This window comes from Cucurbita pepo, chromosome LG09, assembly GCF_002806865.2.
Source record: "Cucurbita pepo subsp. pepo cultivar mu-cu-16 chromosome LG09, ASM280686v2, whole genome shotgun sequence".
Classification (NCBI taxonomy): domain Eukaryota; kingdom Viridiplantae; phylum Streptophyta; class Magnoliopsida; order Cucurbitales; family Cucurbitaceae; genus Cucurbita; species Cucurbita pepo.
In genome coordinates, this window is record NC_036646.1 from 6,491,561 (window position 1) to 6,519,006 (window position 27,446).

The 27,446-nt window shown below is 35.8% G+C and overlaps 2 protein-coding genes, 1 non-coding gene and 1 pseudogene across 12 annotated transcripts; 3 read left to right on the forward strand and 1 right to left on the reverse strand.

Moving 5' to 3' along the window:
• The first annotated feature begins 1,086 nt into the window (after window positions 1–1,086).
• LOC111802690 lies at window positions 1,087–3,139 on the forward strand (annotated as a pseudogene).
• A 2,371-nt stretch (window positions 3,140–5,510) lies between these two features.
• On the forward strand, window positions 5,511–5,615 carry LOC111802778. The gene has a single exon (XR_002816313.1). It is a non-coding gene; the product is annotated as a small nucleolar RNA R71 (small nucleolar RNA).
• A 10,215-nt stretch (window positions 5,616–15,830) lies between these two features.
• Window positions 15,831–17,940, forward strand: LOC111801666 (berberine bridge enzyme-like 13). Its single transcript, XM_023685745.1, has one exon. The coding sequence runs from the start codon at window positions 16,054–16,056 to the stop codon at window positions 17,701–17,703; it is 1,650 nt and encodes a 549-aa protein (XP_023541513.1). The 5' UTR covers window positions 15,831–16,053; the 3' UTR covers window positions 17,704–17,940.
• Window positions 17,941–18,147: 207 nt separating this feature from the next.
• Window positions 18,148–26,857, reverse strand: LOC111801664. 10 transcript variants are annotated; one of them, XM_023685741.1, is made up of 12 exons: window positions 26,483–26,857; window positions 26,331–26,395; window positions 26,114–26,228; window positions 24,222–25,543; window positions 21,973–23,492; window positions 21,648–21,772; window positions 20,687–21,531; window positions 19,357–19,463; window positions 18,944–19,121; window positions 18,743–18,872; window positions 18,419–18,543; window positions 18,148–18,316 (listed from the first exon to the last, which is right to left on the reverse strand). In XM_023685741.1, the coding sequence occupies exons 2-10, from the start codon at window positions 26,382–26,384 to the stop codon at window positions 18,795–18,797; spliced, it is 4,344 nt and encodes a 1,447-aa protein (XP_023541509.1). In that variant the 5' UTR covers window positions 26,385–26,395; window positions 26,483–26,857; the 3' UTR covers window positions 18,148–18,316; window positions 18,419–18,543; window positions 18,743–18,794. The 10 variants fall into 10 exon arrangements, with proteins under 10 accessions (XP_023541509.1, XP_023541511.1, XP_023541510.1 ...); XM_023685743.1 differs by lacking the exon at window positions 18,419–18,543 and having other exon boundaries at window positions 18,148–18,311; XM_023685742.1 differs by lacking the exon at window positions 18,419–18,543.
• Between the last annotated feature and the right edge of the window lie 589 nt (window positions 26,858–27,446).

The following is a 27,446-nucleotide window of genomic DNA, read 5'->3' on the forward strand; positions in this document are numbered from 1 at the left end:
TTGAGATACTCTTTAGACTCAACTCAATTGTTGGAGTGGTACATTTTTCAGTCAAAACAACCATTATTAAATAATGAACTCCATCCAACCCAATCATAAATTTTTTTGGTTGGCTTCATTGGGTAATTGATTCAATAAAAGTAAAATATTTGTTGCTTAAATATCTATTTATTTGTTTTTTAAATATTTAATTTAGACGTACAACTCATTTTTTATATATATATTTTTTTTGAGGAATTACCTTTCAAATAATTAAAAAAAAATATATTTTCAAGAGTTCTTAATAATTAATAAAAATAATTATGAAGTAAAATAAATATTTGGATATATAATTGTACTCGGAGTAAAAATGTAATTACAATCATATATTCAAGTCCGTTCCATTCAACCAAATCTAGTTTTAGGAGAATAGTTTTAAAATTAAGTTTTAACTAGAATATAATTACGATCATTCTAATGGGACGACATTAAATCTGTAAAACGATTTCAAAGGCTAAGGATACAATTGAGAACGATCTCGAGTTTCAACTTGTCTTATAAGCCATTTTAACGGTTGGGAGTAGAACCTAAATCTTTGCTAATTCTTCCTTAATGAGATTACATTTAGAAACCACACCTTGATATGGCAAATGTGACTGCCAAATTAACCTCCACATGTCAGTTTCCTCCCATATTCTAGACTCTGAAACTACTGTGCCTATCGGCTCCCACCGGTCTTCTCTACTTCCTTTATAAACCCCCTTTTCCTTTCTTATTCTCCCGCCTTGTCTTAAGTACTCTCTTCTCCTTCCATTCTCCGATCGCCTAGTTCTCTCACCTCTCGTCAACCTCTGGTCAGTTTCTGTCTTGCTCTCTCTCTCTCGCTTAATCCGTGGAGTTATATTTATAGTTGTTTTTCTTGTTTCATGCTTGAAAATGACGGAACAAAATTTGAAGAATTTTTGTGTTTTAGGGAGAGGAACTGCTTCATAATTTTGTGTGATTATGTCCTCTTGTGTTATTTACCATTTTAAATTTCATTTTGATTAGGTTTGACTTTGACTTCGATTTCTGTAGTTTTGTTGATTTTGATTCTGTACGTGTGAAATGAGAATGGGTCAACCGAACGGTGATGCCGATGGTGGAGGAAGGGATCAGAAGAAGATCCTGTGGTTGTTCGAAGGAAGATTTTCTGCCAGAGGAGTCGTTTAAGAGTTGGAGAAATTACTCTAAAGCGCTGAAGGCGACGCCGACCCGACTCTTGGATCGGCTCACGGCCAGGTCCGGGGAGCACACCAAGCTCGTCGAGATGAAGGCTCGGAGCCAGCACGAGATGAAGAAGAGCCTCACATGGTGGGACCTTATGTGGTTCGGTATCGGCGCCGTCATTGGCGCAGGAATATTTGTCCTCACCGGTCTTGAGACTAAAAAACACGCCGGCCCAGCTATCGTCTTGTCTTATGTCGTCTCCGGTGTCTCCGCCATGCTTTCTGTTTTTTGTTACACTGAGTTCGCGGTCGAGATCCCGGCAGCCGGTATGTGTCTTTTTCCAAATATCATCTCCTCTATAGTTTCATATCTTCGATTGGAAACAATATTAATGTTGATCTCATTTAACTTTATGTATGGAAAATTACATTTTTAAGTAATGAAGTGGATCCTATTTTTGTGGTAGAAATAGTGACAGTGATTGTATTGAAATTTTTATTATTGTTGAAACAAAATTTAGATTTTGAATTCAAGAAGCAACCATAAGATCATTTAAATTTAGAATTAAACTAGATTTTCTTTTGTTTTTTTTTTAATTTATTAACTACACCGGTTAATTGTAATTATTTGTTTAGGTGGATCATTCGCCTACCTAAGGGTAGAATTAGGAGACTTCATGGCATTCATCACGGCGGGCAACATCCTCCTTGAATATGTAATTGGCGGCGCTGCTGTGGCCCGTTCATGGACTTCATACTTTGCCACTTTGTGCAATCACCATCCGAACGATTTTCGCATCCACGTCTCGTCTTTTCCAGACGACTATAACCAGCTCGACCCCATCGCCATCGTTGTGATTATTGTCATTTGCACCTTGGCTGTAGCCAGCACCAAAGGCTCCTCTCGCTTCAACTACATTGCTTCCATTTTCCACGTTGTCATCATCCTCTTCATTATCATTGCTGGCCTCACCAAGGCCAACCCGAAAAACTTCACTCCCTTCGCCCCCTATGGCCCTCGTGGCATCTTCGTAGCCTCAGCCGTTTTGTTCTTTGCATACGTTGGATTCGACGCTGTTTCGACAATGGCTGAGGAAACTAAGAACCCTGCTAAAGATATACCTATTGGTCTTGTTGGATCAATGGTGATCACCACATNAGTTACGTTGTGTTTGATGCAGCCGTACCAACAAATTGATGAGGATGCGCCGTTTTCAGTGGCTTTTGAGGCTGTTGGATGGGGTTGGGCTAAGTACATTGTCGCTGTTGGTGCTATTAAAGGCATGACCACCGTGTTGTTGGTTAGTGCTGTTGGACAGGCGCGCTATCTCACGCACATTGCCAGAACCCACATGATCTCACCATGGTTTGCCAAAGTGCATGAAAGGACTAGCATTCCAGTGAATGCAACAGCCACCATGCTCGCTGCAACAGCAATAATCGCCTTCTTTACAAGCTTGGGAATTCTCTCAAATCTCCTCTCTATCTCCACCCTCTTCATCTTCATGCTGGTAGCCGTTGGCCTGATCGTCCGACGCTACTACGTCAGCGGTGAAACAACACCATCCGACCGAAACAAGCTCATAATTTGCATGGTTCTAATCCTCGGATCTTCAATAGCAACCGCCGTATACTGGAGCTCGAGCGATGGCTGGATCGGCTTGGTTGTTTCCAATTCCATATGGTTTCTCTCAACTCTGGTCCTATGGCTCGGTGTCCCACAGGCCAAAAAGCCTCGCGTGTGGGGCGTGCCGCTCGTCCCATGGGTGCCTTCACTGTCGATCGCCATCAACCTTTTCCTTCTTGGGTCGATCGACAAAGCTTCATTTGAAAGGTTTGGATTATGGACTGGGATCTTGTTGATTTACTATTTCTTGATTGGATTACATGCTTCTTATGACTCGGTCATGGAGTCCAAGACTGAAGCCGTACGAGTTAATAACCGTGTGTGAATGGATAAGAAGAAGCTCAAATTTGGGAAATGGATCTCATGTTGTTTGAATTTATAATGATTGGCTTAGTGTTTTGATTAGGGGATTTGTGGTTTATGTTTGTTATTATGTTAGCTACAATGCATGTTGGCAAGAATGGTGGTTTCTACTTTATTTGTACATGTAAAAATTATAGCTAAACAAAATATTATAATATGTTTTATATATATATATATATTTTTTTTTTTTTTTGAAGATCTTGAGGGTTGAGGCTATTACAAGTTTGAAACTTTTTATATCGTTTTTGTGTAATTATAATGGATGCTATAAAAAAAATACTAAAAATTGTGAAAATAAAGTATTAAATAATTTCATACCATAGAGAAGTTATTCAATTGATACAAGATAAATGGTTCACTTTATGTAATTATCAATCACATTAATTAATTAAAAAAAAATACTTAATTAAAAAAATACAAAATTCATCAAGTGTTCAATACCGTAGTATCATGTTGTTGAACAGACATTTTTTATTTTTTATTTTTGTCTACGTAAGGTACCATTTCATTCACCTAGATTGTAACGTTCGAGCCTTGCAGGTTCATAAGTTTTCCTAATTTTCTCTTCAAAATTCTTAACTTTTGAGATTTTATTTAGAACTTTAGAGACTGAATTTCACAAACTTGTATTAGGAAAAAAATGCTAGGAATACCTCGAAGGATCTAGAAAAAATAAAAATAAAAATGGTAGAAAAATTAGAAAATTCGGGTCAAAGTCAACCGTAGGACAAAAGAAAATGGTCGTAGGGTTTAGAGAGAAGAAGAAGAAATAACAAAAAATTCGTTCAAATTTGGATTTAGAGATTGAAATCAGCCAATCAATCTTCACAAGAAGTGAACATTGAATCAAGGAGATGAGGTTTAGGTGTTCGGATAATTCAATTTCGTCAAGAACCGAGAAAGAACGAAGGTATATTCTATAGGTTTCTAACTTTGATTTTCACAAGATCTACGAGCTTCTTGAGAGTTAGAACTTGAAATTTTAATATGTTGTCCTATGTGTGATTCTCGAGAGATTTTATGTTGCAAATTTGACCAAGTTCGAGACGAAAATTAGTGTTTCGAGAAGCCTCAAGTTTCAGTAAGAACATTTAAATCTCGAAGTTTGAAAACGAGGTGGGTCTTTTTCCTTTAGCAGGATCTTATTTTTCAGAATTGTGCAAACCTCTTCATTTAGTGCCACTATCTTGAATTCTTCAAACTTCCTTCTATCAGTGAACACTTCTTTCAAGAATTTAACATAACTTGACATTTATTTCAAAGCCTCCACGAGTGGTGTGTTTATATGAATTTCCTTTAGAATATCCATGAACTTCTCCGGTTTTATCTTTCTTTCTTCTTATTCATTGTATTAAAAAATGTGTTGGCATGTATGTTCTACCCTCTTCTTCGAGGTTGTTAGATGCTTGTGTTTTAGGATACTGTTATGCTTTTACATAATTTTTGCTCTATTCCTTTGTCGTCCCGCATTTTCCACCTTTCTCTGTTATGTTTTAGCATTTTCTTGGGAGTGATTTTTATGTGTTCTTTAATTTCACCTCTTCTTTACGGTATTTCTTTTCCACTTCTCTATTTTATTGCTTGACATGGTTCCTTGCCCTCTCTTTTTGGCGTTTGGGTGTCTGCTTGCAGCTTCCCAAGAGGTATATTTCGTAATTCAGTTTTTAATTACCCAATTGAACTTCCTTTATTAGGCTCTCAAAAGATGTCCCTGATATGTGTTGAGCTTGATTAGTTCCAGTATTGACTTCTTGAGGGCCATATATCATTTGATTTTGTAGTCCAATATCGGGAGGGTAATTTATCTTATGTGGCATTTTTTGATTGTACGAGTTTTGTCACTTCCATGAGAAGTTTGGACGGTCCACCCTCGGTTATAAGTGTTTGAGAATGGGATACTTTTCTGGTTGCCTCTACTACGTTGATTCCGCATGTAAAAAATTGAAGCTAGATTACTTGACATCGATCAAAAGTGTGCTCTTCTCAACAATATACACTCAGCTGCTAGTTGAGTCATCACAGCTGCATTTTGGACTAGTGATTTAGTCATTGAGACTTGTCCCAACGCTAAAGTTCGTAGAATATTAGTCACCAAAGCTAATTGAGCATTGATAGAGATCAAAGCATCAACTTCAAGTACTCCTCAGGTCTTCTTTCCTGGATTGCTTCTCACATCAACCCATTGACAATTGTTAGATGTTATTCTTTCTAAGATCTCATATGTTTCACTATACATCTTTGACAAAGTAACTCTATTGGCGGAAGCATCCACCACTTGCTTAGTAGCAATATTCAGTCCATTATAGAAAATCTTCATTTGGATACAATGGTGTAGTCCATGATGAGAACACTTTCTAAGTATCTCATTAAATCTCTCCCAAGCTTGACTTAGTGTTTCATCTTCAAACCGTTGAAAATTAACAATTTCATTTCTGAATCGTGCATTTCTAGTGGGTGGGAGATACCTGAACAAAAATTTCTCAACTAGTCTATTCCAAGAATCAATTGCTCTTGGTTCTAAAGTATTCAACCATGATTTAGCACCATCCCGCAAAGATTAAGGGAATAAGCTCAATCTAATCACGTCTCTATCCATTCCTTCGAATCGGAATGACTCACTAACTCTACAAAATGACTTTAGATATAGGTGGGGATCTTCTGAGGGTAGTTCATGAAATTGTCCAATGGTTTGCAGCATTTGAAACATCACGAGCTTTAGCTAAAAAATAGTTGCTTGCATTTCAAGTCTAATAGTGCACGAATTTACCTCTTTCATAGCTGGGTGGGCATATGCTCTGATTTCTCTTTCTCTATCATTTGCTAAATGAATAACATGAGTAGATATTCTCTCTAGATTAGCCACCACTACTAAATTTTCAAACTCTTGATTCGATTGGGCTCCAAGGTCTCCTTAATATACATTCTTTTTGTCATTCTCAACGTTTGCTCCCTTTAACTTTTTCTTAATTCTCTATTCCAGGGTTCAGAATAAATTCCAAGCTCGTAGATGGGTTCATACACCAAATTTAGCAGCAGCAAATTCTGCACCAAAAAATCCAACTTAACAAGTACAACTATACATTATCATATGTACCAAGTGATAAGTATATTATGGATTCACATAGATTTTTTTTCTTTTTTTTCTTGTTAATTTTGTTACTGAAAAATTAAGTGAGTTTTTGGTATTATTAAAAGGTGGGTTGATGAGTTTAAACCATCTAAACAAAAATGTATGGAGAGTAGTAAGTTTTGTCCAAAAATAGAAAGCAACTAGAAATTCATCAATAACGAGGAAGGTTGGGCGATCAGACATTAAATAGATAAGTTTTTGAACTTTGTGTATTTTTTAGCTCCTTTTACTAGATTTTCAAGCCCTCTTTGGAGAGTCACAGGTGATTACTTTCATAATCGTTTTGGAAACTTTATTTAACAAGGCTCTAGGAGAAGAATTATTCGTAACCGTTTAACTACCTTCCAGTATCCTTGTCATGGAACTAAAGTATTAAAAATTATTTCCTTACTCTTTCTCCCCTTTTAATTAAGAGAACAGCTATGTATGTAAAGTTGTCAAATAAACAAACATGTAAATTACTAATAACAACTTTTTATAAACTAAAATCTCACCGTCTAACATGCTAGATGTCAATTGTATGTGTCGTGTCACATTATAGATGTGACATTGATAGTCTTAGATATGATTAACTTTGCGCTTCCATTTATTGCTTCAACAAGAAAGTTGTGTTGACTTTCTCGCCAACCAAGCTTCAAGTTCTTTGACACATAAACATGTGGTCATGTCTACAAGACCCCACAATCTAATCTCTCTCTAGACCACCCTAATGGATACCCTTAAATCCTTATCTAAAAAAATTAAGTTAAATTTTTATGTAAAAAAAATTAAGTTACTTTTAATATTTTTTAATAAATTGTAAGGAACCTTCAAATTTGATGAATTTGACACATATGTTTAAAAAAAAAAAAAAAAAAAAAAAAAAAAAAAAAAAAAAAAAAAAAAAAAAAAAAAAAAAAAAAAAAAAAAAAAAANCGGCCATTTTTTAGTCATTTTCCATAGATGTACCATTGACACATTTTTTCCTGGAGGGTCATTAAGTCGTTCATAAAAATTGTTTTCTCATTTTAGTATCTTACCAAATCCACTAAAGATGGTAAGGATAAAAAACATGTACCAATGTCTATAAGACCTCACAAGCTGGACCCTCTCAAGAAGACCCTAATGGAGACACTTAAATTGTATGTGAAAAACTAAGTTACTTTCAATATTTCTAGACGGTATTGTAAGGAACGTTCAAATGTGATGAATTTAATACATGTTTAGTAAAAAAACCAACCTTAAACACTTGCATTTTCGGGCCATTTTTGAGTCCTTTTCCATAGGTGTACCATTGGCATTTTTTTTCCTCTTTGAGACGAGGGTCATTAAGTCATTTAGAAAATTTATTTTCTCGTTTTAGTATCTTACGAAATCCCCTAAAGATTGTACTAAGTGTAAAATAAGGAGAAAAAAACATGTAGCAATATGGAAAAAAAAACATGTAGCAATATCTATAAGACCTCACAACCTGAAACCCTCTCAAGAAGACCTTAATGGAGACACTTAAATTGTATGTGAAAAACTAAGTTACTTTCAATATTTCTTGTAACCGCCCAAAAATAAATAAATAAATAAATAAAAATTATTATAAACAAAAAAAAATATTATTATGTAAAAAAATAATAATAATAAATTAATAAATAAGTAGATAAAAATAATTATTCCCTCGTCTCTCCACTAACTGTATTCACTTTTCCCAATAATCTCTCCTATCCATACCTGACAGTTCGTAGACATGAAAAATGTCAGAGTTGAGAAAACAGAAATGTCTGCATCAAATTTCAAATTTATAGGAGATGTGTTTGCAGAGATGATCAAGATTTACATCGGGAGAGATTTGAGATTTATCTGCTATATCTCAGATCTCCTTTTCTTTATCCAATTATTTAGTTTTATTTAGCAATTTATCTTGTGAGAAAGGGATAGAATCGATTAATTGGCCAAAATAATTGCTAACCTAATTGAAAAGGTAACAAACAAAAATAAAAAGGAAGGGTTAAACAGATTTAACGTATCAAAATTTCTTCTCTCCTGCAAAAACAAACACAAAAAAGGTTCAGGTTGGTAGCAAGAGATATTTTGCTAGGAAGAGATTTTGTATTTGAAGAGGTCAGTAGTTTTCCTTTTATTATATTTAATGATATTAGAAGTCATCCTCAAACACATGGGATAATTAAAAGAAGGGAAATACATAAGAGACACGGAGGAAGATTGTGAATATAATTGAAATTATCTGGAAAATGTGAAAGAGTATTACAAGAAAGAGTATTACAAGAAAATAGAATATCTGGAAAATTTTAATGGGTATTAAATGGTTTGTATGAAAATAATACTATAACAAACATACATAAATATTTCAAGACCTAACTCAGGCAAAGACTCTAATGTTCGCATGAAGTATAACACAATTTTGTAGAAATTCAAACTCGAAACTGATGTCATGGGCTCACATAGGTTGACTTGGAGTTCAATGGACTTTCATTAAGGATAACAACGGAATCAAACTTTCATTAAGGATATATTCGTGACAACGACTTAAGCTAGCCAGGTAAGTGACCTTACTATCGGCATGGTTATATTTGATGTTGACACGTGCCCTGTGGTTCTGCACGTATCATATATATTGATATGTGTGAATTGTCTATGGATCGATATGCTTCCTATATGTTATGTTATAATATGTGGTTTGTATGATAATAATTATGGTACGATGTGCTCAAGGATATGTTTGAGATAGGATACGAGTAGGATGCACAAAACGAAATGTAACGATAGGAGTAAGATACGTTCATGAAACGTTAAAGTTAGGTTACATACCGGAGTGCTATGGATGGGAGAGATTGATGAAAGAATAGGGTCTGGTTATGGGTAGAAAGGGATAGGTTTGTGATAGATTGATAGAACGATAGCGTTAGGGTACGTTCTTGTGACGATATGACTAAGGTACGTTACGTAATGATGTCTGTGATAGGTATAAGAACGTTAAGGCTATGGTAAGTTAGAGAACGATATGGCTATGAAGTGTTTACGTTATGACTTGTTTATGATATGATACATTGTAGGCTAGATTATTGTGCTTAAGTACGTAGTTATGTGAACGTGAATGTATGTATGTATGCTTTTAGTGTGATGGGATGTGTAATGCATGTAACGATATGAGGTCCTTGAATGATTATGGCATGTTGGTATGGAATATGTGAATGTGAACAGCATGAATTGTATGACATGAAACACGGTAAACTGTCTAGAACCATAACCCCGATAGCAATGTGTATGAAATGTGAAATGAAAATGAGAATGACATGAAGCCTGGAACGTGACAGGGGGTTATGGTCATTAAAGATAAATGTAGAAATAGGGGGACCTCATGCATTATGTGTGTTCATGCATATGGGGGGATACCCCCATCCCATCACGAGGGTACGGACGCGTACATCCAATGGCAGGGCAACGATCGTTATGCATTGCATAGCGCTGCCGTGACGGTTCTAGTTTTAACGGGTCCCGACATAAGGGGCTCCCAGAGTATGCCCACCGGATAAGGATAGTGGCTCAGCGGTGTGCGAACTAGCTGGTGAGCCCATACTCGCACGTATGGGCTGTGTGTAGAGTATATAGTACACGTTCACGATTACCCGTTAGGACAGCACCGTAGGGAAAACGAAACGAAACGAAACGAAAGATAGATCCCATCATTTCATTGTATGTGATTGTTGCATTTAACCTCAATAGTGGGGTCACTTACTGAGTATTTCTTTCAATACTCAAGCTATGTGCTAATACATTTTTCAGGTTAAGGCAAGGCATTCCTGTACGGTTGACGACGACATCGCAACTCGAGATCATGGCACATGCATAGGATAGTGGTATTTATTTTCTTAGACTTAGGATAGAATAGGATGTTTTAAACTTAAACGTTTATTTATTTTATTTCGGGTCTTTTGTTGTATTATTTTAAAGATGTTTTCGAAACACGTAAGTCCATGGCTGTGTTTTAAGTTAAAGGTTATGTTTTATGGAATTTAAATGGAGTCTTCTACATTCAACGTTTATAGTACGTATACAGTAGTGACCTTAAATTAAGTAAAAAAATTTGGATCGTTACATTTTTAGACGGTATTGTAAGGAACGTTCAAATTTGATGAATTTAACACATGTTTAGTAAAACAACCAACCTTAAACACTTGCATTTTCGGGCCATTTTCGAGTCCTTTTCCATACGTGTACCATTGGCATTTTTTTTCCTCTTTGAGACGAGGGTCATTAAGTCATTTAGAAAATTTATTTTCTCGTTTTAGTATCTTATGAAATCCCCTAANCCTTTTCCATACGTGTACCATTGGCATTTTTTTTCCTCTTTGAGACGAGGGTCATTAAGTCATTTAGAAAATTTATTTTCTCGTTTTAGTATCTTATGAAATCCCCTAAAGATTGTACTAAGTGTAAAATAAGGAAAAAAAAAACATGTACCAATATCTATAAGACCTCACTCGAAAAGACCCTATCCAAGACACTTATATCATTATGTAAAAAAACTAAGTTACTTTCAATATTTTTCAACGATATTGTAAGAACCGTTCAAATTTGATAAATTTGACACATATGTTTAGTAAAAAAACCAACATTTAACACTTTCATTTTCGAGTCATTTTCCATAGGTGAACACTTTTTTTCCTCCCTGAGATGAGGGTCTTTAAGCCATTCAGAAAAGTTATTTTGTCATTTTAATATCTTACTAAATCCACTAAAAATTACACTAAGCGTCAAATAAGGAAGAAAAAAACATGTAGTCATGTCTATAATACCCGACAATCTGAACTCTCTCGAGAAGACCCTAATGGAGACACTTAATTCATTATGTGAAAAAAACTAAGTTACAATATTTTCAACTAAATTGTAAGGAACGTTCAAATTTGATGAATTTGACACATATACTTAGTAAAAAAACCAACCTTAAACACTTTTATTTTCGGGCCATTTTCGAGCAATTTTCCATAGGCCATTGACACTTTTTTTTCTTATTTGAGAAGAGAGTCATTAAGTGGGAAAGTTGTTTTTTTGTTTTAGTATCTTACCAAATCCACTAAAGATTCTACTAGGTGTAAAATAAGGAAGAAAAAAACATATAGTCATGTGTATAAGATCCCACAATCTGAACTCTCTCGAGAAAATCCTAATGGATACACTTAAATCATATGTGAAAAAAACTAAGTTACTTTCAATATTTACCAACAAAATTGGAAGAAACGTTCAAATTTTGTGAATTTAACACATGTTTATTAAAAAAGTCAACAAACACTTTCATTTTCAGGCCATTTTCGAGTCATTTTCCATAGGTATACCATTGGCACTTTTTTTTCCTCTTTGAGACGAGGGTTATTAAGTTCATAAAATTTGTTTTCTCGTTTTAGTATCTTATCAAATCTACTAAATATTGTCCCAAGTGTCAAATAAGGAAGAAAAAAACATGTAGTCATGTCTCTCTTGTCCCACGAGTTATTATGAGGTAGTGTTACAACCTAACAAGTAAGACATTCATTGTGTAGGCAAAACAACCTACCAAAATCAATGAACAGAAAGGTTAAAAAAATTGAACAAACCACTAGGGCTAAAATTCATAGTAGAGAATTACTCAGACTTCGAGACCTTCCCAAATGCTCAAATAGCAGTATAAACTAGGCTTCAACTTCTTAGAGGTAAGAGAAAAACATGTAGTTACCTATTAGGTTAAGGATGCAATGAGAGTATACAAATAGATTGTTTACTAAGTATTTTTATGTTCACTCCTCTCTACATTTATGTTTTAAGGTGAGTGATGTTGTTGGTCGAGGTTGGGAGTGCTCGAGAGCTGCACTGTCACAAAGGGGTATCAGCTCGAGAAATTAATTTAGTATGTATTTTCATGGGTTGGCATTAGAATATACAAATAGGTTGTTTACTAAGTATTTTTATACTCACTCCTCTCTACATTTATGTTTTAAGATGAGTGATGTTGTTGGTCGAGGTTGGGAGTGCCCGAGAGCTGCACTGTCACAAAGGGGTGCCGACTCAAGGCATTAGTTTAGTCTGTATTTTCATGGGTTGTCATTTTTACACATTTTTTATTACGTTCTCATTCCCCATTTGTAAATAATTTTAACAACACCTGTTTTGTAATGTTTTTGTTTTGAATTTTGATTATAATGTTGTATGACTTTGATTCGCACAAAATTTTACTATATTTTTGCTTTCATTTGTTTGTTATTGTCTTGACTTTTAGACTCTGACGACAAGTCAATGTCATTGTACAATTTCTAGATGCATTGAATTGCACATGATTTGGGCATCCCTTCCAAATTTTTGGACCCCTTTCACATGGAAATGGTGAGTTCGCTAGCTAACCTCTCCTAGATGATGTTCAGACTAGCAAACATCATATTATTCCACCAAATCATTTTAAGGTAGCGCCTCAATCCAAAACGTCAAATACTCACTGTCTAGACAAAGTAAGCTATTAAGTAAAGAAATAGAAAGATTGAAAACCTGAACAAACCCCTAGGGCTAAAATTCAGAGTAGAAAACTGCTCGAAACTTCAAGGCCTTCTCAAATGTTAAAATAGTATAGAGACTAGGCCCGAACTTCTTAAAGCCTAGAGAAAAAACTGTGGTTATACTAGGTTAAGAATGCGATGAGAGTCTATAAGTATGAGTATTGTTATACTCGCCTCTTTCTACAATTTCTTTTCAGAGATGAGTGATGCTACTAGTCGATATGGGGAGTGTTCGAGAGCCGAGCTTTCACATAGGAGTGTGGACTCGAGACGTTAGTTTAGTCAATATTTTTATAAGTTGTCATTTATAGACCTTTTGTATTCCGTTCCCATTTCCCATTTTTAAATAATTTGAACCGCACATGATATGTGGAAATCACTATAACGGGAGTAAGATTCGGATTACCTTATTGATCGAATATTTCAAGGCAAGAACATTGTTTGAGATTCGAATCACTTCACAAGAAAGATTGATCATGTTTAGCTTGAATGATTCTTGTTGATCAAATATCTCAACGCAAGAACACTTGTTTGAGATTCGAATTACTCCACAAGCAAGATTGATCATGTCGACCTTGAATGATTCTACATGCAACCTAAACTACATAGAATTGCAAAGAAACTTAGTCATTGGCTAAAGATACTTTTTTTACTACATTTTCCAAGCCTACTTACAAATACAACATACATGGCTTCATATAGCCTCGAAATGAAACTATTAAAGGCATTCCCAAAGTTGTAACATTCATACTTAATAGCCATAGTTAGCCGTCATGTATTTGTAACATAAAGTAAATAAAAAGTCTTAAAATACATGAATGAAATACAATAACTCTAAATTACTCTAAATTGTAATTCACCCAAAATTTATAACATGAAACTTCATTCTTCTTCAATGTGGCATGAATTGAAATAGTTTTTGATAATTTTATCAATATTTTCTTCACATCTTCATTGAAGCATATTGTATGATTGATGTCTCTTGGTTCATATCAGCACATGTTTTGTCATGTTTTCGTTTTGGATTTTAACTATGGTGTTGTATGATTCGCGCACAATTTTAATGTATTTTTTCTTTCATTTGTTTGTTATTGTCTTGTTTTTTAGTCACCGTTCAAGATTCGAAACCTCCAAAATTAGGAATACAAAAGATTAGCAAACTAAAGTAATTCTTTATATGAAGTTTAGAAATTAAAAGAAAAACCTATAGAGTGATCTACACATGATAATAAAATAAAATATGATGATATCGTTGAATTCTAGATAGAAAAAATTAGAATATTACATAAATATGGGAGAAAATTCAAACCTATTTAAAACTTAAATATAATTTTTCAACCAAAGGGGTCTAAAATTTCTTACTTCTCATGACAAGTCAATGTCTGCACATGATTTGGGCATCCCCTTCAAATTTTTAGATGCATTGAATTGCTAAAAGTTCGACTAACAATGACAAGTCAATATCGGCACATGATTGATTTAGGGATTTGAATGTTGAATGAAGAGGAGTCAAAATAGTTCAAACGTTGTTCTTTCTGAATTAATTTATATAAATATTTTAATTACCGTCATGTCGATTTTAATCTCGCATTATGAATTTTTACGTAAAAGGTAATTTTGAAAGTTAAAACGATCTAGGATATTTTTTAATAATTTAGTCCTTTAGTAATGAGAACATAGAATTATAATAAGAAATCTATGCATGATTTTAAGTATGACTTCTTGTTTTCAAATCTCTAAAAAGTAGGTTGACAAAATTATTCAAACTTCTCAACCAAAAATTTAAGAAACCAAAGCACACTCACAACCTTAAATGATGGGAAGACTAATTGAAAGAGAAATGATAAAGTTTGAATTCAACACAAATGATGGAAAAATTAGAGAAAATAAGATTGAAAGAGCGTTCTCGAAAGTACAGTGAGAACGAGGGTGCAGTTGGAGAGACAACGGATAGATTGAATGGGCGAGATTTTGTTCCAAATAAAATGGTTTTGGTCTAATTCCAAAGGTTTTATTTACCGAGACTGATATGACATATGTTTGACATGCAATATGATATATTGGTATAATGCACAATCCCAATATATGCATAGAAAGTTATGATAAAAACGATATGATATAAAGGAAAGTGGAAGGGATTGTTTTGCGTGATAATGAAAGAAAAATGTTGGGAGGCAGGAAAACGTCTATACCCTCTTTTATGATGGTATAGACGCGTACACTACGAGGTAGGAAAACGATCATTATATTCATCATAATGCTGCAACGGTCGCTATTTCTAGCGGGTGTCTGACAACACAGCTCCAGAGAATGCTAGCCTGACCAAGAAAAGGGACCCAAGAGGTGTGCGAACCGACTGGTGGGTCCATACTTGCACGTGTGGGCCGTGTGTAGAACAGTAAATACACATCCAATTACCCACTTAGGTTAGTCGCCTAAAGAAATACGAAAATGAAATGATATGTCTCATTCATGATTGTATATGTTTGCATCTAACCCCAATAGTGGGATCACTTAGAGAAATACTCAAGCACGTGCTACTTCTATTTCAAGTAAAAGCAAGGGCATCCTTGTATAGCTAACGAAGGCATCACAAGTCAAGACCATAGCACATGCATGCATAGGATAGTTATATTTTAGCACATGCATGCATAGGATATAGTTATATTTATGTTCTTAGACTTTAGGTTATAATAGGGTGTTTTATTTTTAATATTTATTTATTTTATTGAGTATTTCGTTGTGTCATTTTAAATATGTTTTCAAATACGTAAGTCTATGGCAATGTTCTATAATGAAGTTTCAAATGATTATTTTTGTACAAAATGATTATGTTATGTATACCGTAGCAACTTTAGGTTATCAGAAATCTAGGGTCATTATAATATGTAACGATTTTTGAAGAGGCTAGCTATCATCTAAAGGACGCTCATTGAGTCAACGATCGATTGCGCAGAGTCTTTCCTTACTTTGTCCTTGACGATCTCCTACTTTTCTTTGTGGAAAAAATAATAAAGATGTAGGGATTCCTTTGAAAATAGAATATAAAACAAAGAAAGAAAATGTACAAGATTAGGCCTAAGAGAGCCAACTTATTATTCAAATTGCATGACGTTTATCTTACGGCAGCCAATTCTCACCCATCACAGCCATATGCCATTATATATCAATTCTTAGATCATCTAAAAATCCTCAACCCAAACTCCAAAACTTCTTCAAACAAAGAAGAAAACTATGTTGAATTCAACCTCTTCCATTCGCCCTCTGCTACTTGCCTTACTTGCCCTTCTTCTATCAGTTTCGATTTCAAACTCAGCTCTATTGGAGCAAAGTTTTCTTCAATGTCTCTCTGTCAATTCTCAACGATCCGTCCCTCCCTTCTCTGTTTGTGCTCCAACCAATGCTTCATTCCTCCCGCTTCTTAAGTCGACTGCACAAAACCTCAGGTACTCGGATCCTTCGGTTCCGAAGCCCGAGTTTATCTTCACTCCATTGTACGACACTCATGTCCAAGCAGCTGTGGTTTGCTCAAAGAGCCTCCAAATACATCTTAGAGTGCGTAGCGGTGGTCATGACTACGAGGGCCTTTCTTATGTTTCTCAAATCGAAACTCCTTTCATCGTTGTCGACCTCGCCAAACTTCGGTCGGTCGAAGTAAATATCGAAGGTAACACTGCGTGGGTTCAAGCTGGTGCAACGGTTGGTGAAGTTTACTATAGAATCTCAGAGAAAAGCAATGTCCATGGCTTCCCTGCTGGTCTTTGCACTAGTTTAGGCATAGGTGGACACATAACAGGCGGTGCATATGGGTCCATGATGAGAAAATATGGCCTTGGAGCTGATAATGTCATTGATGCTCGGATCGTCGACGTTAATGGCAGAATTCTCGATCGAAAGGCTATGGGAGAGGACCATTTTTGGGCCATTAGAGGGGGTGCTGGAGGCAGCTTTGGGATTATTCTCTGGTGGAAGTTGCGGTTAGTTCCTGTTCCAGAAACTGTGACAGTCTTCACTGTTCCAAAGACCTTGGAGCAAGGTGCCACTCAAATCTTGTACAAATGGCAACAAATAGCAGACAAGTTAGATGAAGATCTATTCATTAGAGTCGTAATACAAGTAAGCAGTGACAAAACCACAAAACAAAGAACCATTACAACTGCTTACAATGCTCTGTTTCTTGGAGATTCCAATAGGCTCCTCCAAGTTATGGGGGAAAGCTTCCCTGAATTGGGTTTGACATCAAAAGATTGTACTGAAACTAGCTGGATTAAATCAGTTCTTTATATAGCTGGAGAAGCACCAAGAACACCCCCTGAAGTTCTTCTACAAGGAAAGCCACAATTCAAGAGCTACTTCAAAGCTAAATCAGATTTCGTTCACGTCCCAATCCCGGAAGTCGGACTGGAAGGTCTGTGGAAAAAATTGCTGTTAGAAGACATGCCATTCATGATATGGAATCCTTATGGAGGAATGATGAGCAAGATCTCAGAGAATGAGATCCCATTCCCACATAGAAAAGGAAACTTATTCAAAATTCAGTATTTAACATCATGGCAGGGTGGAAATAAAGATGTTGAAAAACACATAGAGTGGATCAGAGAACTTTACAACTACATGGCTCCATATGTTTCCAAGTCTCCAAGAGCTGCATATGTGAACTACAGAGATCTTGATTTAGGTATGAACAAGAAGAACAATACAAGCTTGGCCCAGGCTAGCGAGTGGGGCAATAAATATTTCAAGGACAACTTCAATAGGCTGATAAAAGTAAAGACAAAAGTTGATCCTGATAACTTTTTCAGACATGAACAGAGCATTCCACCATTGGCAGTCGCTAAATCATTCAGAAAGACAACAAAGTTCAGAAAGAGCGGTAGTAACTAAGTATCAGCGCTATCTAAGTAATGTAGAAGAGATAATGAGGTTTTAAGTACTTACTGCTGTAGTAGACTGAACAATAGTTCTTCATCTTCTTTCCTTTTCGTGTCGAACTGCAGGTCAGTGTGTGCTTTGACAACTTACAATTATGTTTTACCTATAAGTGACGAGCGTCATGACACGATATCAATGTGGCATGGCTCAACATTTTGGATGTTGCAGAGCAAACTCGCACGTTTATCACTTTAGAGTGTTTTGTCTCTACAAACCTCAACCGTTCATTGAAACATTAATGAGTCATCTGAACTCTGATACATCAATAACTCCTATCTGCTCATAACACCAAGCACTGAACTAAATTGAATTAATTTCTAAGACTAACAAATAACTTGACTTGTATATTCAAGACCAACTGTAAGTACTTAAAAATTAACTCAGAAACCTACAGATCTTCTGGGGCCATTCAAAGAAACCGGTTGAAAGTTGTTCGCTGGTGACTGTATGAAGGTCCCATTCGTTGGTTGGTCATTTGTGTTCCTCCATTTGTGTAACATTGTCTATAAGTTTCAAAAAAGTGCAAACTGGATGGATCAGCAGGTACCAACAGAGTACGCCTAATCTGCACAATAATATGTGACTATAATAACTGTTGATACTATTGATCTCAAAAGTACACGTCAATTACCGCTAAGCTAGGAAAACTTTGACAAATAAAATATACCTTTTAGATACAACTCAACCACTATTGATTTCCTTGTTTCTTTGTCACTTGAATAGTAAGAGTATATGACCACAAATCTGACCGAAGACTACATGAGTACAAGTCGAACGCAAAATTTTCTGAAACTGGAAATTACCATGATAATTTACAAAACTCGATTCATATCCACACGTAAACACAGTACATAAAATTATATGTACCCTCCCCCTCTTAAAATGTAAAAGAAAACTAGACTAAGCTACCGATATGCACAGATCCTCAATTTCCCTAAATATCTATCTACAGGTAGTTGAATCCTCAAAAATTGGTTGTGATTGCTCTTACTTGTCCATGCCTGAAAAATAGGTCGCAGCTTCAGTGGTTTAAGGTTGCATCGTTAAAGGAAATCAAATATCAGCTCACACTGCAAACAGCAACTTGTAAAGTGTTGCAAGACAACTCCTTCTGTTTCGGGCTTAAGAAAGAAAACCACGTCTTTATTAAGTTAACCTCAACGTATTGATTCGATGAGGCTGGATAGCTTACTTTATCTTGAATGATTGTTTCAAAATCAAAAGGGAGAAGACCTAACAAGGCAGAAACAATAGCAATTTGAACACAAAGACCAGATTTAATGGTAGTGTCCAGGTAAAGAAAGGCTGATAAATTAGATCTCAAGATCTTAACTCCTCCATCTTCAAAGCCTCCAGCAGCCACACCAAACCTACAATTAAAAGTTGAAAATTAATATAACCGGATGGTGAAGAGTCTAGAAATATAGGTGTAAGCTAGGTAACTGAAATATTAGTTATTCAGCCCACACACACCTAAAGTTTAACACTCGCTGACAGAGGCCTATGCCAGCTAATAAGCTTCCTTATGGTGCACAAGTTTCATTTCACAATATTTAGAACAAGATTTAGCATTAGAAATGAGAAAATTTATTTGCAGTGTTTTACCTCCCAAGTTGACCCAGAAGAATCACAAATGGAAGACTCTCCTTAACTGATGACTTCAAAAATTCCAGCAGCTGAGAGATAATGTTAGCGAATGTCCAATTCCAGCCCTGCAATTGAAAATCAAACCAGAAGCAATCTCAATTTCGGATCTCTCAAGATAAACAGCATCATGTTCCAGATCTCTCGAGATTAAATATCAATTATCAAATAATGAAATGGACATTTACAAGAATTGCAGGTAAAGGAAAGCAATCCACTTCCATGGCTCAAAAGATTATTTTTTAAGGTTTCTAAAACTACAAATGAACATTTGAGGTTTGTACAATTATAAATTGAAAATGATACATATACCTAACAGAATAGTAACTAAAAAAACAACTCTCAAAAAGATGTTTGTGCATGTTTGTGCATGTGTGTACCACAAGAAAGAGAGAGAGAGAGAGGGGGGGGATCAAACAGTGCCATTAATGGTAAGTATACAACAGAAGCAGCTACTAGGAAACCAAATCAAATCTCTCTCAATGACTGGACACAGAATACCTCTCAATAATTAAACACAAGTATCAAATAGACTGTGACTGGTCATTTACGTTATAGAATAGAGTTGAAACGTTGTATTTCAGGGGCACAGAGGATACAACAATATGGAAGCTTGATTACTCTGGGGATTTTTCATCTAAACCGCTTTTCCTAAGCTGAAGTTTCAAAGGGAGTCTTAAACAAGAAAATTTCAAAGACAAAGTTTGAAGCATCAGGTGCCAAAGAAGACTCAAATTTTCTAATCTTGAATCCAGTGCCAAACTAGTTTGCTTATGGTAATACCCAAATTTTTTTTATGCACTATTTGATCCAAAATAAGGGAGATTTCAAGAGCTCCCACTTGAACCCTACAATTCAGACCAAATCCATACCTCCCCTCACACCGAAAACATTCCTTTAAACCTAAACCCCCCCCCCCCCCCCNTTCATAGGGACTACAAGATCACAAAAACACATGCCTGCCACCTATTCCCTACCAACCCTTACGTGTATAAAGTTTGGTAATTGGGCAATCAGAAGAGGCTTAAAAGTTATTCACTCTTCCGAAATCTAGAAGAAATTTTTAGGGTTTCTTGAGACAAATTATTCCTGGGTATCCGATCACTCATTGAAGAATAACTTGGTCTAAACGCAAGTGGACAAGGTCTGAAAGTAAAGCCTAAAATCATCTATATGACAGTTTTTTTTGTATTCCATCATATTCAAAGCGATTTGCTAAACAAGAAGTCAGTCCTCAAATCATTGACAGACTATGTTAAAATTATTAATAGTGAAAGGTGAGAACCAGTACCATGTAGCATGCTAGCAGTTCAACCAATGAGATGGCATCGGTAATCTCACACAGTGTTGGATTGAAGAGAGACCATGATTCATCATCAGATACCCTATACTTTTTTAAACAACAAGATGCATCACAGTCCAAATACAATGCTGGATGGATCTCTTGACCACTTAAATTTTTACAAGGAATCTGGTTGGCTATATTCTTCTCGGACAAGGATTCTGGATTTAATGAACCAGTTGGATTTTCTAAATCTTCAGCCAATGTGTTCTTATGAACTAATCGCAATAGAAACGACACAGCCATGGGCATAGACATACTGTTGGCTGAAAAAGGGCAATGAGCGCATTGAACAAACTCTGTTCTACAATTTCCTTTGGGTGGGGTGAAAGAAGCATCATCTGATGATCCGACCACCTCAAGATGCGTGATTATTGATTTCAAGACAGCCATCAGAGTAGAGTAACCTTCCAAACTGAAAAACTGATCTCCACCAATATGTGCAAAAATGTGCAGCATTGTTAACACCAACGAAGACTCATACCTGCAGATCCTTAAAATACTGTATGATACCTCCCAAAGAAAACCAGTACGATGAACTACTTTAGAAATTGATGCCAGTATGGAACTCCCTGCTATCAAATAGTTCCTTGATGCTGGTGTAAGTGACAATGCTCTGTTTACACCGTCAACAGAGATATTCACTCTCAAAACACCTTCAATCGATGTCTCCAAAGAGGCATCAATACATGATAAGATCCGCCCATCTATTATGAAGTCTTCTATGAGGGAAAGTAACTCATCCAAACAGAGCAGTTCAGTAAACAAGCTTCTTATTTCCACATCAAGCATTGCTACCAACAGGAAAAAAGGAGGAAATATGGAAAATATCATTAATATGAAACCAAAGAAAAAGTCATAATGAAAATCTGTTTTATCATTAGTCACTAAGAGAAAAAAGAAGGTAAACCTTCACATATGTGCCCCGAAAAAGAATCCAAGCAGGAATTGCAGTTCAGAAAGTTCCCATATTTATGCACAGCAACAACATTGAAGTTGAGCAGCAACAAGGAAAAGAATACACAAGCCTTCTCCCTGAAAGTCGTTATTAGTAAATTCAATTCTCTTAGAAAGCAAGCAAATAATTCTGAAATTTTAAGGATCGCTCTTAATCTTTTTGGGGAGGAGGGAATCATGAAATAGAAAATGTTTCCTAAAAGCAGTAACTATTTGCACTGGTACAGATAACAAAGATACAAGATAAGTCAGTTTGCAGATCAAATGAAACAACTTACATTGGTAAAAGTTTATGCTCCATGTTAAGGGAAGCCAAAATCTCTTGCACCATCCACCCTTTTTTACTAGTCAAAGAACTCCTCTTTGAACAAGCCCTAGTTGCTGAAAAAATTCTGGAGATGCTGCGGCAGTCTTTCGTATTAGAGAAAAGGACACAAAAATCAGGGATAGAGTTGTCCAGGGTTCCAGATTTCATTTCTGATGCTCCCACCCCTTCACAGCCAGAAAGAGGAACATTTGTCCCAGGCTTCTCTACAGTAATCCCAATCTGATCAAGACAGTTTTCTTCTGCATGTACAATGTCGCAAAGATCACTCCCATGGCTCCCTTGCATAAAACATGGATCAAGATGACGTTTACTGCTATGAATATCTCCTAACAAGCCAGAGTTACAGTATCGCGGATAATTGGACTTGATCTCAACATCCATGACATCATAGCTATGCAATTGTGGCTGACCTTCTTCATGGCGTTCATCTAGTAAAGGCTCAAATTCATTCAAAGTAGATGTCTCAGCGCCAGGAATATAAATATCTGGAAGTGAAGGGGACAGTGGCATTTCCATTGCTCTCCTGTAGCATTCCTCATCAGCAGCACTATCCAAATCTAGCAATTTCATATAGTCTCCATCTGATATATTCCCAAGAGTTCCCGGGGTTTGAAGTTCACTTATGGCAGAATTATTAAGTTCCTCTGAACAAGGCTGCAAATTGTCTGTAAGTTTGCTGACAGGTTGAGAAGGTTGTCTACCAAAATTTTCAAGCGCACGAACTTCAATGTTAACTTTACTCAACTCCATCTCGTTATCATCAAGCAACTGTTCCCTTGTTTTCTTCCGGCACAAAGTCTTTCTCTTCTTCCGGGCCTTCTTATCAGCAGAAGGATCTTGAAACACGTTTGATATTACATGTCCACTCTTTTCTAAGGGCTTCTCTGTAGGGCTGTTTAAAGCATGCAAAAGAGACAACTTCTCTTCAATCTGAGAATGTATTTTTCTACTCTCATGATATAAACATTCAATGTTTTCAACAGCTTCAATGGTCCTCTTTCTCTTTTGTTGTTTTTCGTTAGCTCTTCCAACATGATTTTTAATAGGACTTCTGACACTATTTTCTGCCATCCTAGCATTTTCGATGTCTTTCATCTCACTAACTTCACCAGATACGTTGGATATTTTTGGTTTCATAATCAAGTTCTCTCCAACCAATTTCGCTGCTGTCAAACAAAGACCAGCCTTTTCCTGTGAGCCGGCCAACTGACCATCAGAAAAAGATGCCGTACTTGAATTGACTGCACAACTTTGGAACATTTTTCTGTCAGAGTTTACAGGATGAGCCTCCAACCTAGATTCAATACCTGATAACGATGTGACATGATTCCCTCCAGATAAAGGAAGCAATGGAGCATCATGTTGTGGGGTCGTCTGCCTGAAAGTTTCAGGCAACCAAGTTTTGAAAGGCTCTATGGCATGTAGATTCTTCTCTGCGTACAAACTTCGCAAGTTCTCAGCATTCTTTGTCTGTGAACCATTCAATATGGAATGAGTGTTCAATCAAAAGTGAGTAGAGCATAGTAAGTAACAACAGCCCTTGGAGAGTAAAGAGCCCGCATTATAATAGAGCCTCCTATTCAGCAAGATAATCACTGAAAAAGAATCATACCTATATGCTAATATGTTTTGTTGTCTGTAATTATATTTGCCACGAATTAAGCAATCAGTGGAATAGAAGATGATTATAATAACACAATCAAAACTGAATATGCAATCATAAACAACTTGCTACCTCAACTCTTGATCAAGACATATGTGAAAGAAGATAAACAAGAAAACAAGTGAAGAAGGTGAAAGAACATTAATATCATCCCACCTTTCAGAACTTCGGTAGTAAAACAAAAAGGGGGGAGGGTTACCCTTAAGACAATTTCATTTTAATCAGCTCCACGTGAAGTATAGCAAAACTATGAATCAAGAGTAAATATGATTAGCAAATTATTCTGAACTGGCAAGGCTAGTAGAAATTAGGGTTAGCAGAAAACTGATTGAGATGTGTAATTCAACTATTACCTACATCTGCAATTAATTGGGGTGAAAAGTGGGTAGATCAATTCAACACAAGGAATGACAATAGTGTGATGACATTGTGCCTTTAGAAGTGAGTAAAAATATAACAATAAATATAGCCAACAGTTCTACTGTATGTACAAGATTTAAGAAAAGGTAAAAAGTAATTGAAAAGGAAAAACCAACCTTTTCCAAGTCATCACTACCCTTAGCACCAGTAGAGGCAAATTTATGTAGGTTGTCCAAGTAGTTTGACAGCTGAACAAACTTTAGTTTAAAACGACCCAGTTCATGCTGAATAATGGAACGATGCGTATTTTCCAAGTTAGCCACTTCTCTAGCATGTTTCAATCGCGTCTTCTCAAACTTTAGCTTTTTTTTCAACAGCTTCATTTCTGCACGTTCAGAACTCATGGCATGTTCAAAAGAAACAGCAGATGCATCAACTAATTTCCTAGAAGACTTTAATTCACGTAAATTCTTTTGAAGTTCCTCAACTTTCCTTTTCTTTTCTTCCAACTCAAGAGCCAATTTATCGGCACGGCATTGTTCATCCATGGCCTTCTTGCGATAAATCTCTAAATGTTTTTTCAGTTCTGATGATTTCATCACGTTGGAATCCACTGGCTTCTCCTTCATAATCGCCAGATCTCCATCCATCTTATGCATTATGTTGACTTCCTTATCCTTCATAAACTCAAAAGCCAACTTTAATTCATTTGCATTTTTCTGTATCATTTCCAACAAAGATTTATCATTCTTTTCCACAGCCTTACCATCAGTTTTCTCGTCATGTTGGCCACAACAAGATTCAATAAATGTTTTCAAGGTCTGAAGTTCTTTGACCTGCTTCTGCAATTCCTCAATCTTGCAAGTCTTTCTTTCCAATTGCTGAAATAAGTTTTCAGCCTTAGATTGTTCTTCCTCAGCCTGCTTCCTGTTTGCTTCAGCTTGCACCCTTGAAGCATGTGCTTTAGACATTTCGGAATTTGCACGCTCTCTCTCTTTGGAAGTCCTTCGCTTTTCTATCTCTAGGTCTTTTTTAACCTCAATTAGTTTAGATGTTTCGCTTGCCAACTTTAACTTTGTTTCTTCATATTCTTTTTTTAACATCTCTAGCTGTTGTCTGCTTTCTTTAACCTTATCCAATTCAGTTTTGTGAAGCTTCCTTAAGTCACAAGCCTTACTCCTTTCAATCCTAACTGTTTTCAAAGCTTGAGCAGCCTCCTCTTTCCTCACTTCAGCATTTTTCCTTTCAGCATCTGTCTTTCTCTTCTCTGTCTCTAGAAGTTCGTTTAGATGGCTGATTTCCTTCTTACCCTCAGCAACAAGAGCATTAAGCTGCTCTACTTCCCTACAAACTTTAACTGCATCTACATCGTTTTGTCTCAATGAAGAAATGTGAGATTTCAAGTCCAAAATTTCCCTCTCCAAAGAAACTCTAATAGCGGATTCTTTTTCTTTTCCCTCTCTCTCAATGGAAGCTCCAGCCTTCTCCTCCTCATATCCTACACCCATTAATAATCAAAATTAAAAGAAGAAGAAGAAGGAGGCATAAAATGACATCACCCAAGTGTAGCCCTTCTAAAAAAACCACATGCTCAACAGCTAAACTAAAAGATCTTTTTGCCTCCAGTGTTTTTAGAGCAAGATGCAAGGTGATACAAAAACCAAATCGACAAATATACCAAGAAGCATAACTTTTTCATTGTATAAAGGTGGAAATCAAATCGATTTCTCAAGTAAAACCACTCAAAACAAAAGAAGAGATGGGCATTATACATTTGGTGTGATTTGTCTGTTAATCAAATACATATGAAAATAGGGCCACTGGGAAGGAAAAATTTTACAGCCGACTGGATGACAAAAATATTCTCAAATTGTCACAAACAAAAAGAAGGATACAAAAAGTCTAGCTTTGTTTCACGCTTTGTTATTCTATTAACCATATGTCACATCTCCATGTTAGTGTTGGCAGAAGTATCACAAATTCTACAATGAATACATGTCTTACAGAAGTTTCGTTATTAAAAGATGCTAAAGCAGGCAGAGGAAAATCATAATGATTGAGATTCTACCTTTTTTAAGATTAAGATTCTCCGCCTGAATCCTATTGATTTGTTGCTGAAGGAGCTTGACTGCCTGCCGTAAGGCATTTCTTTTCTCTTCTACCACGGTGCACTTATCTTTCCACTGCGCCCATAACAACCATAATGAAATGAAACGAAATACAAACAAAAAAAAATCACCAAAAACAAGCAGAAGAGGAAGAAGAAGAAAGAAAGAAAACCTTACCCTTTTACAGCAGGAATTAGCCGATTCAGGGTTCGGTACGAAATCGTCCAGCATTTCCAAATGCCCTAAAGAACAAAGGATTAAACAAGAGCAGTCGAATTGCTGCACTTAAAATCTTACAAACTCATAACTAAAACTTCGCGAGGAAGTACCAGATTATCGAAAACGTGAAATCGGTCGCCGTAAATTATTGAACAGCATGAGTTCAATAATCATCCACTAATTAGCATTCAGCGCAGTGAGATCCTAGAGAAACAAGTTCCTCAAACTTAGTTTCAAGTATTTGAATGAAAACACTCGAGTACCACTTCAGGCGATCATCGCAAAAGGCAGTCAATGGAAGTCGGTTTAAAATTTTTCTCTGCTGTAACGGATGGAGCAAACACAAACTTGATCGAAGATTTTAGCATTGGCTTCACTGAAGTATAACAATCCCTTCCTCGATCGTTCGATTCGCAGCGGTGAGGTTTATAATTGGTTTTGTTTGAACTTTAAACAAGAATCAATGTTCTCTGCGACTTCTTGGTTCATTTTCATTGGTTTAGGGCTTTAACAGAACTGTGACTGAAAATGAGAAAAAACGGCGGTGGCAAATTGGTTCGGTTCCCGGTTTGAACGAACCGAACCGATAAAACCCAATTCGCCGCTTCCTTAAAAAACGAAAAAATAAAATAAATAAATGTACGTAGCCACATGGTTTGGATTGAGAGATTTTTTTTTACCCAACCAAAGTTCAGGTTGGTTGGATTTTGTTTTACCCAACCAAATGTTCAGGATCAGTAACCCAATTCAACTCAAAAAAATAAAAATTATTTTTTCAAAATAATTTTATAATTTTTAAGATACGATAAAAAATAATTAAAAGTTCACAAACAATCATAAATCAATTTATAATTATTCAAAAAAAATTCAATCCAGAACGACTAATTTTCGGGTTGGGTTTGAGAGGTTAAAAAAATATATTTTTTCAAAAAAAAATTATTTATCCGCCATTTATAATTTTTCAGATACAATTTTAGATAAAAGATAATTAAAAGTTCACAAACAAACTCAAATCAATCTATACTTATTTACAAAAAAAAAAAAAAAAAAAAAAAAAAAAAAAAAAAAAAAAAA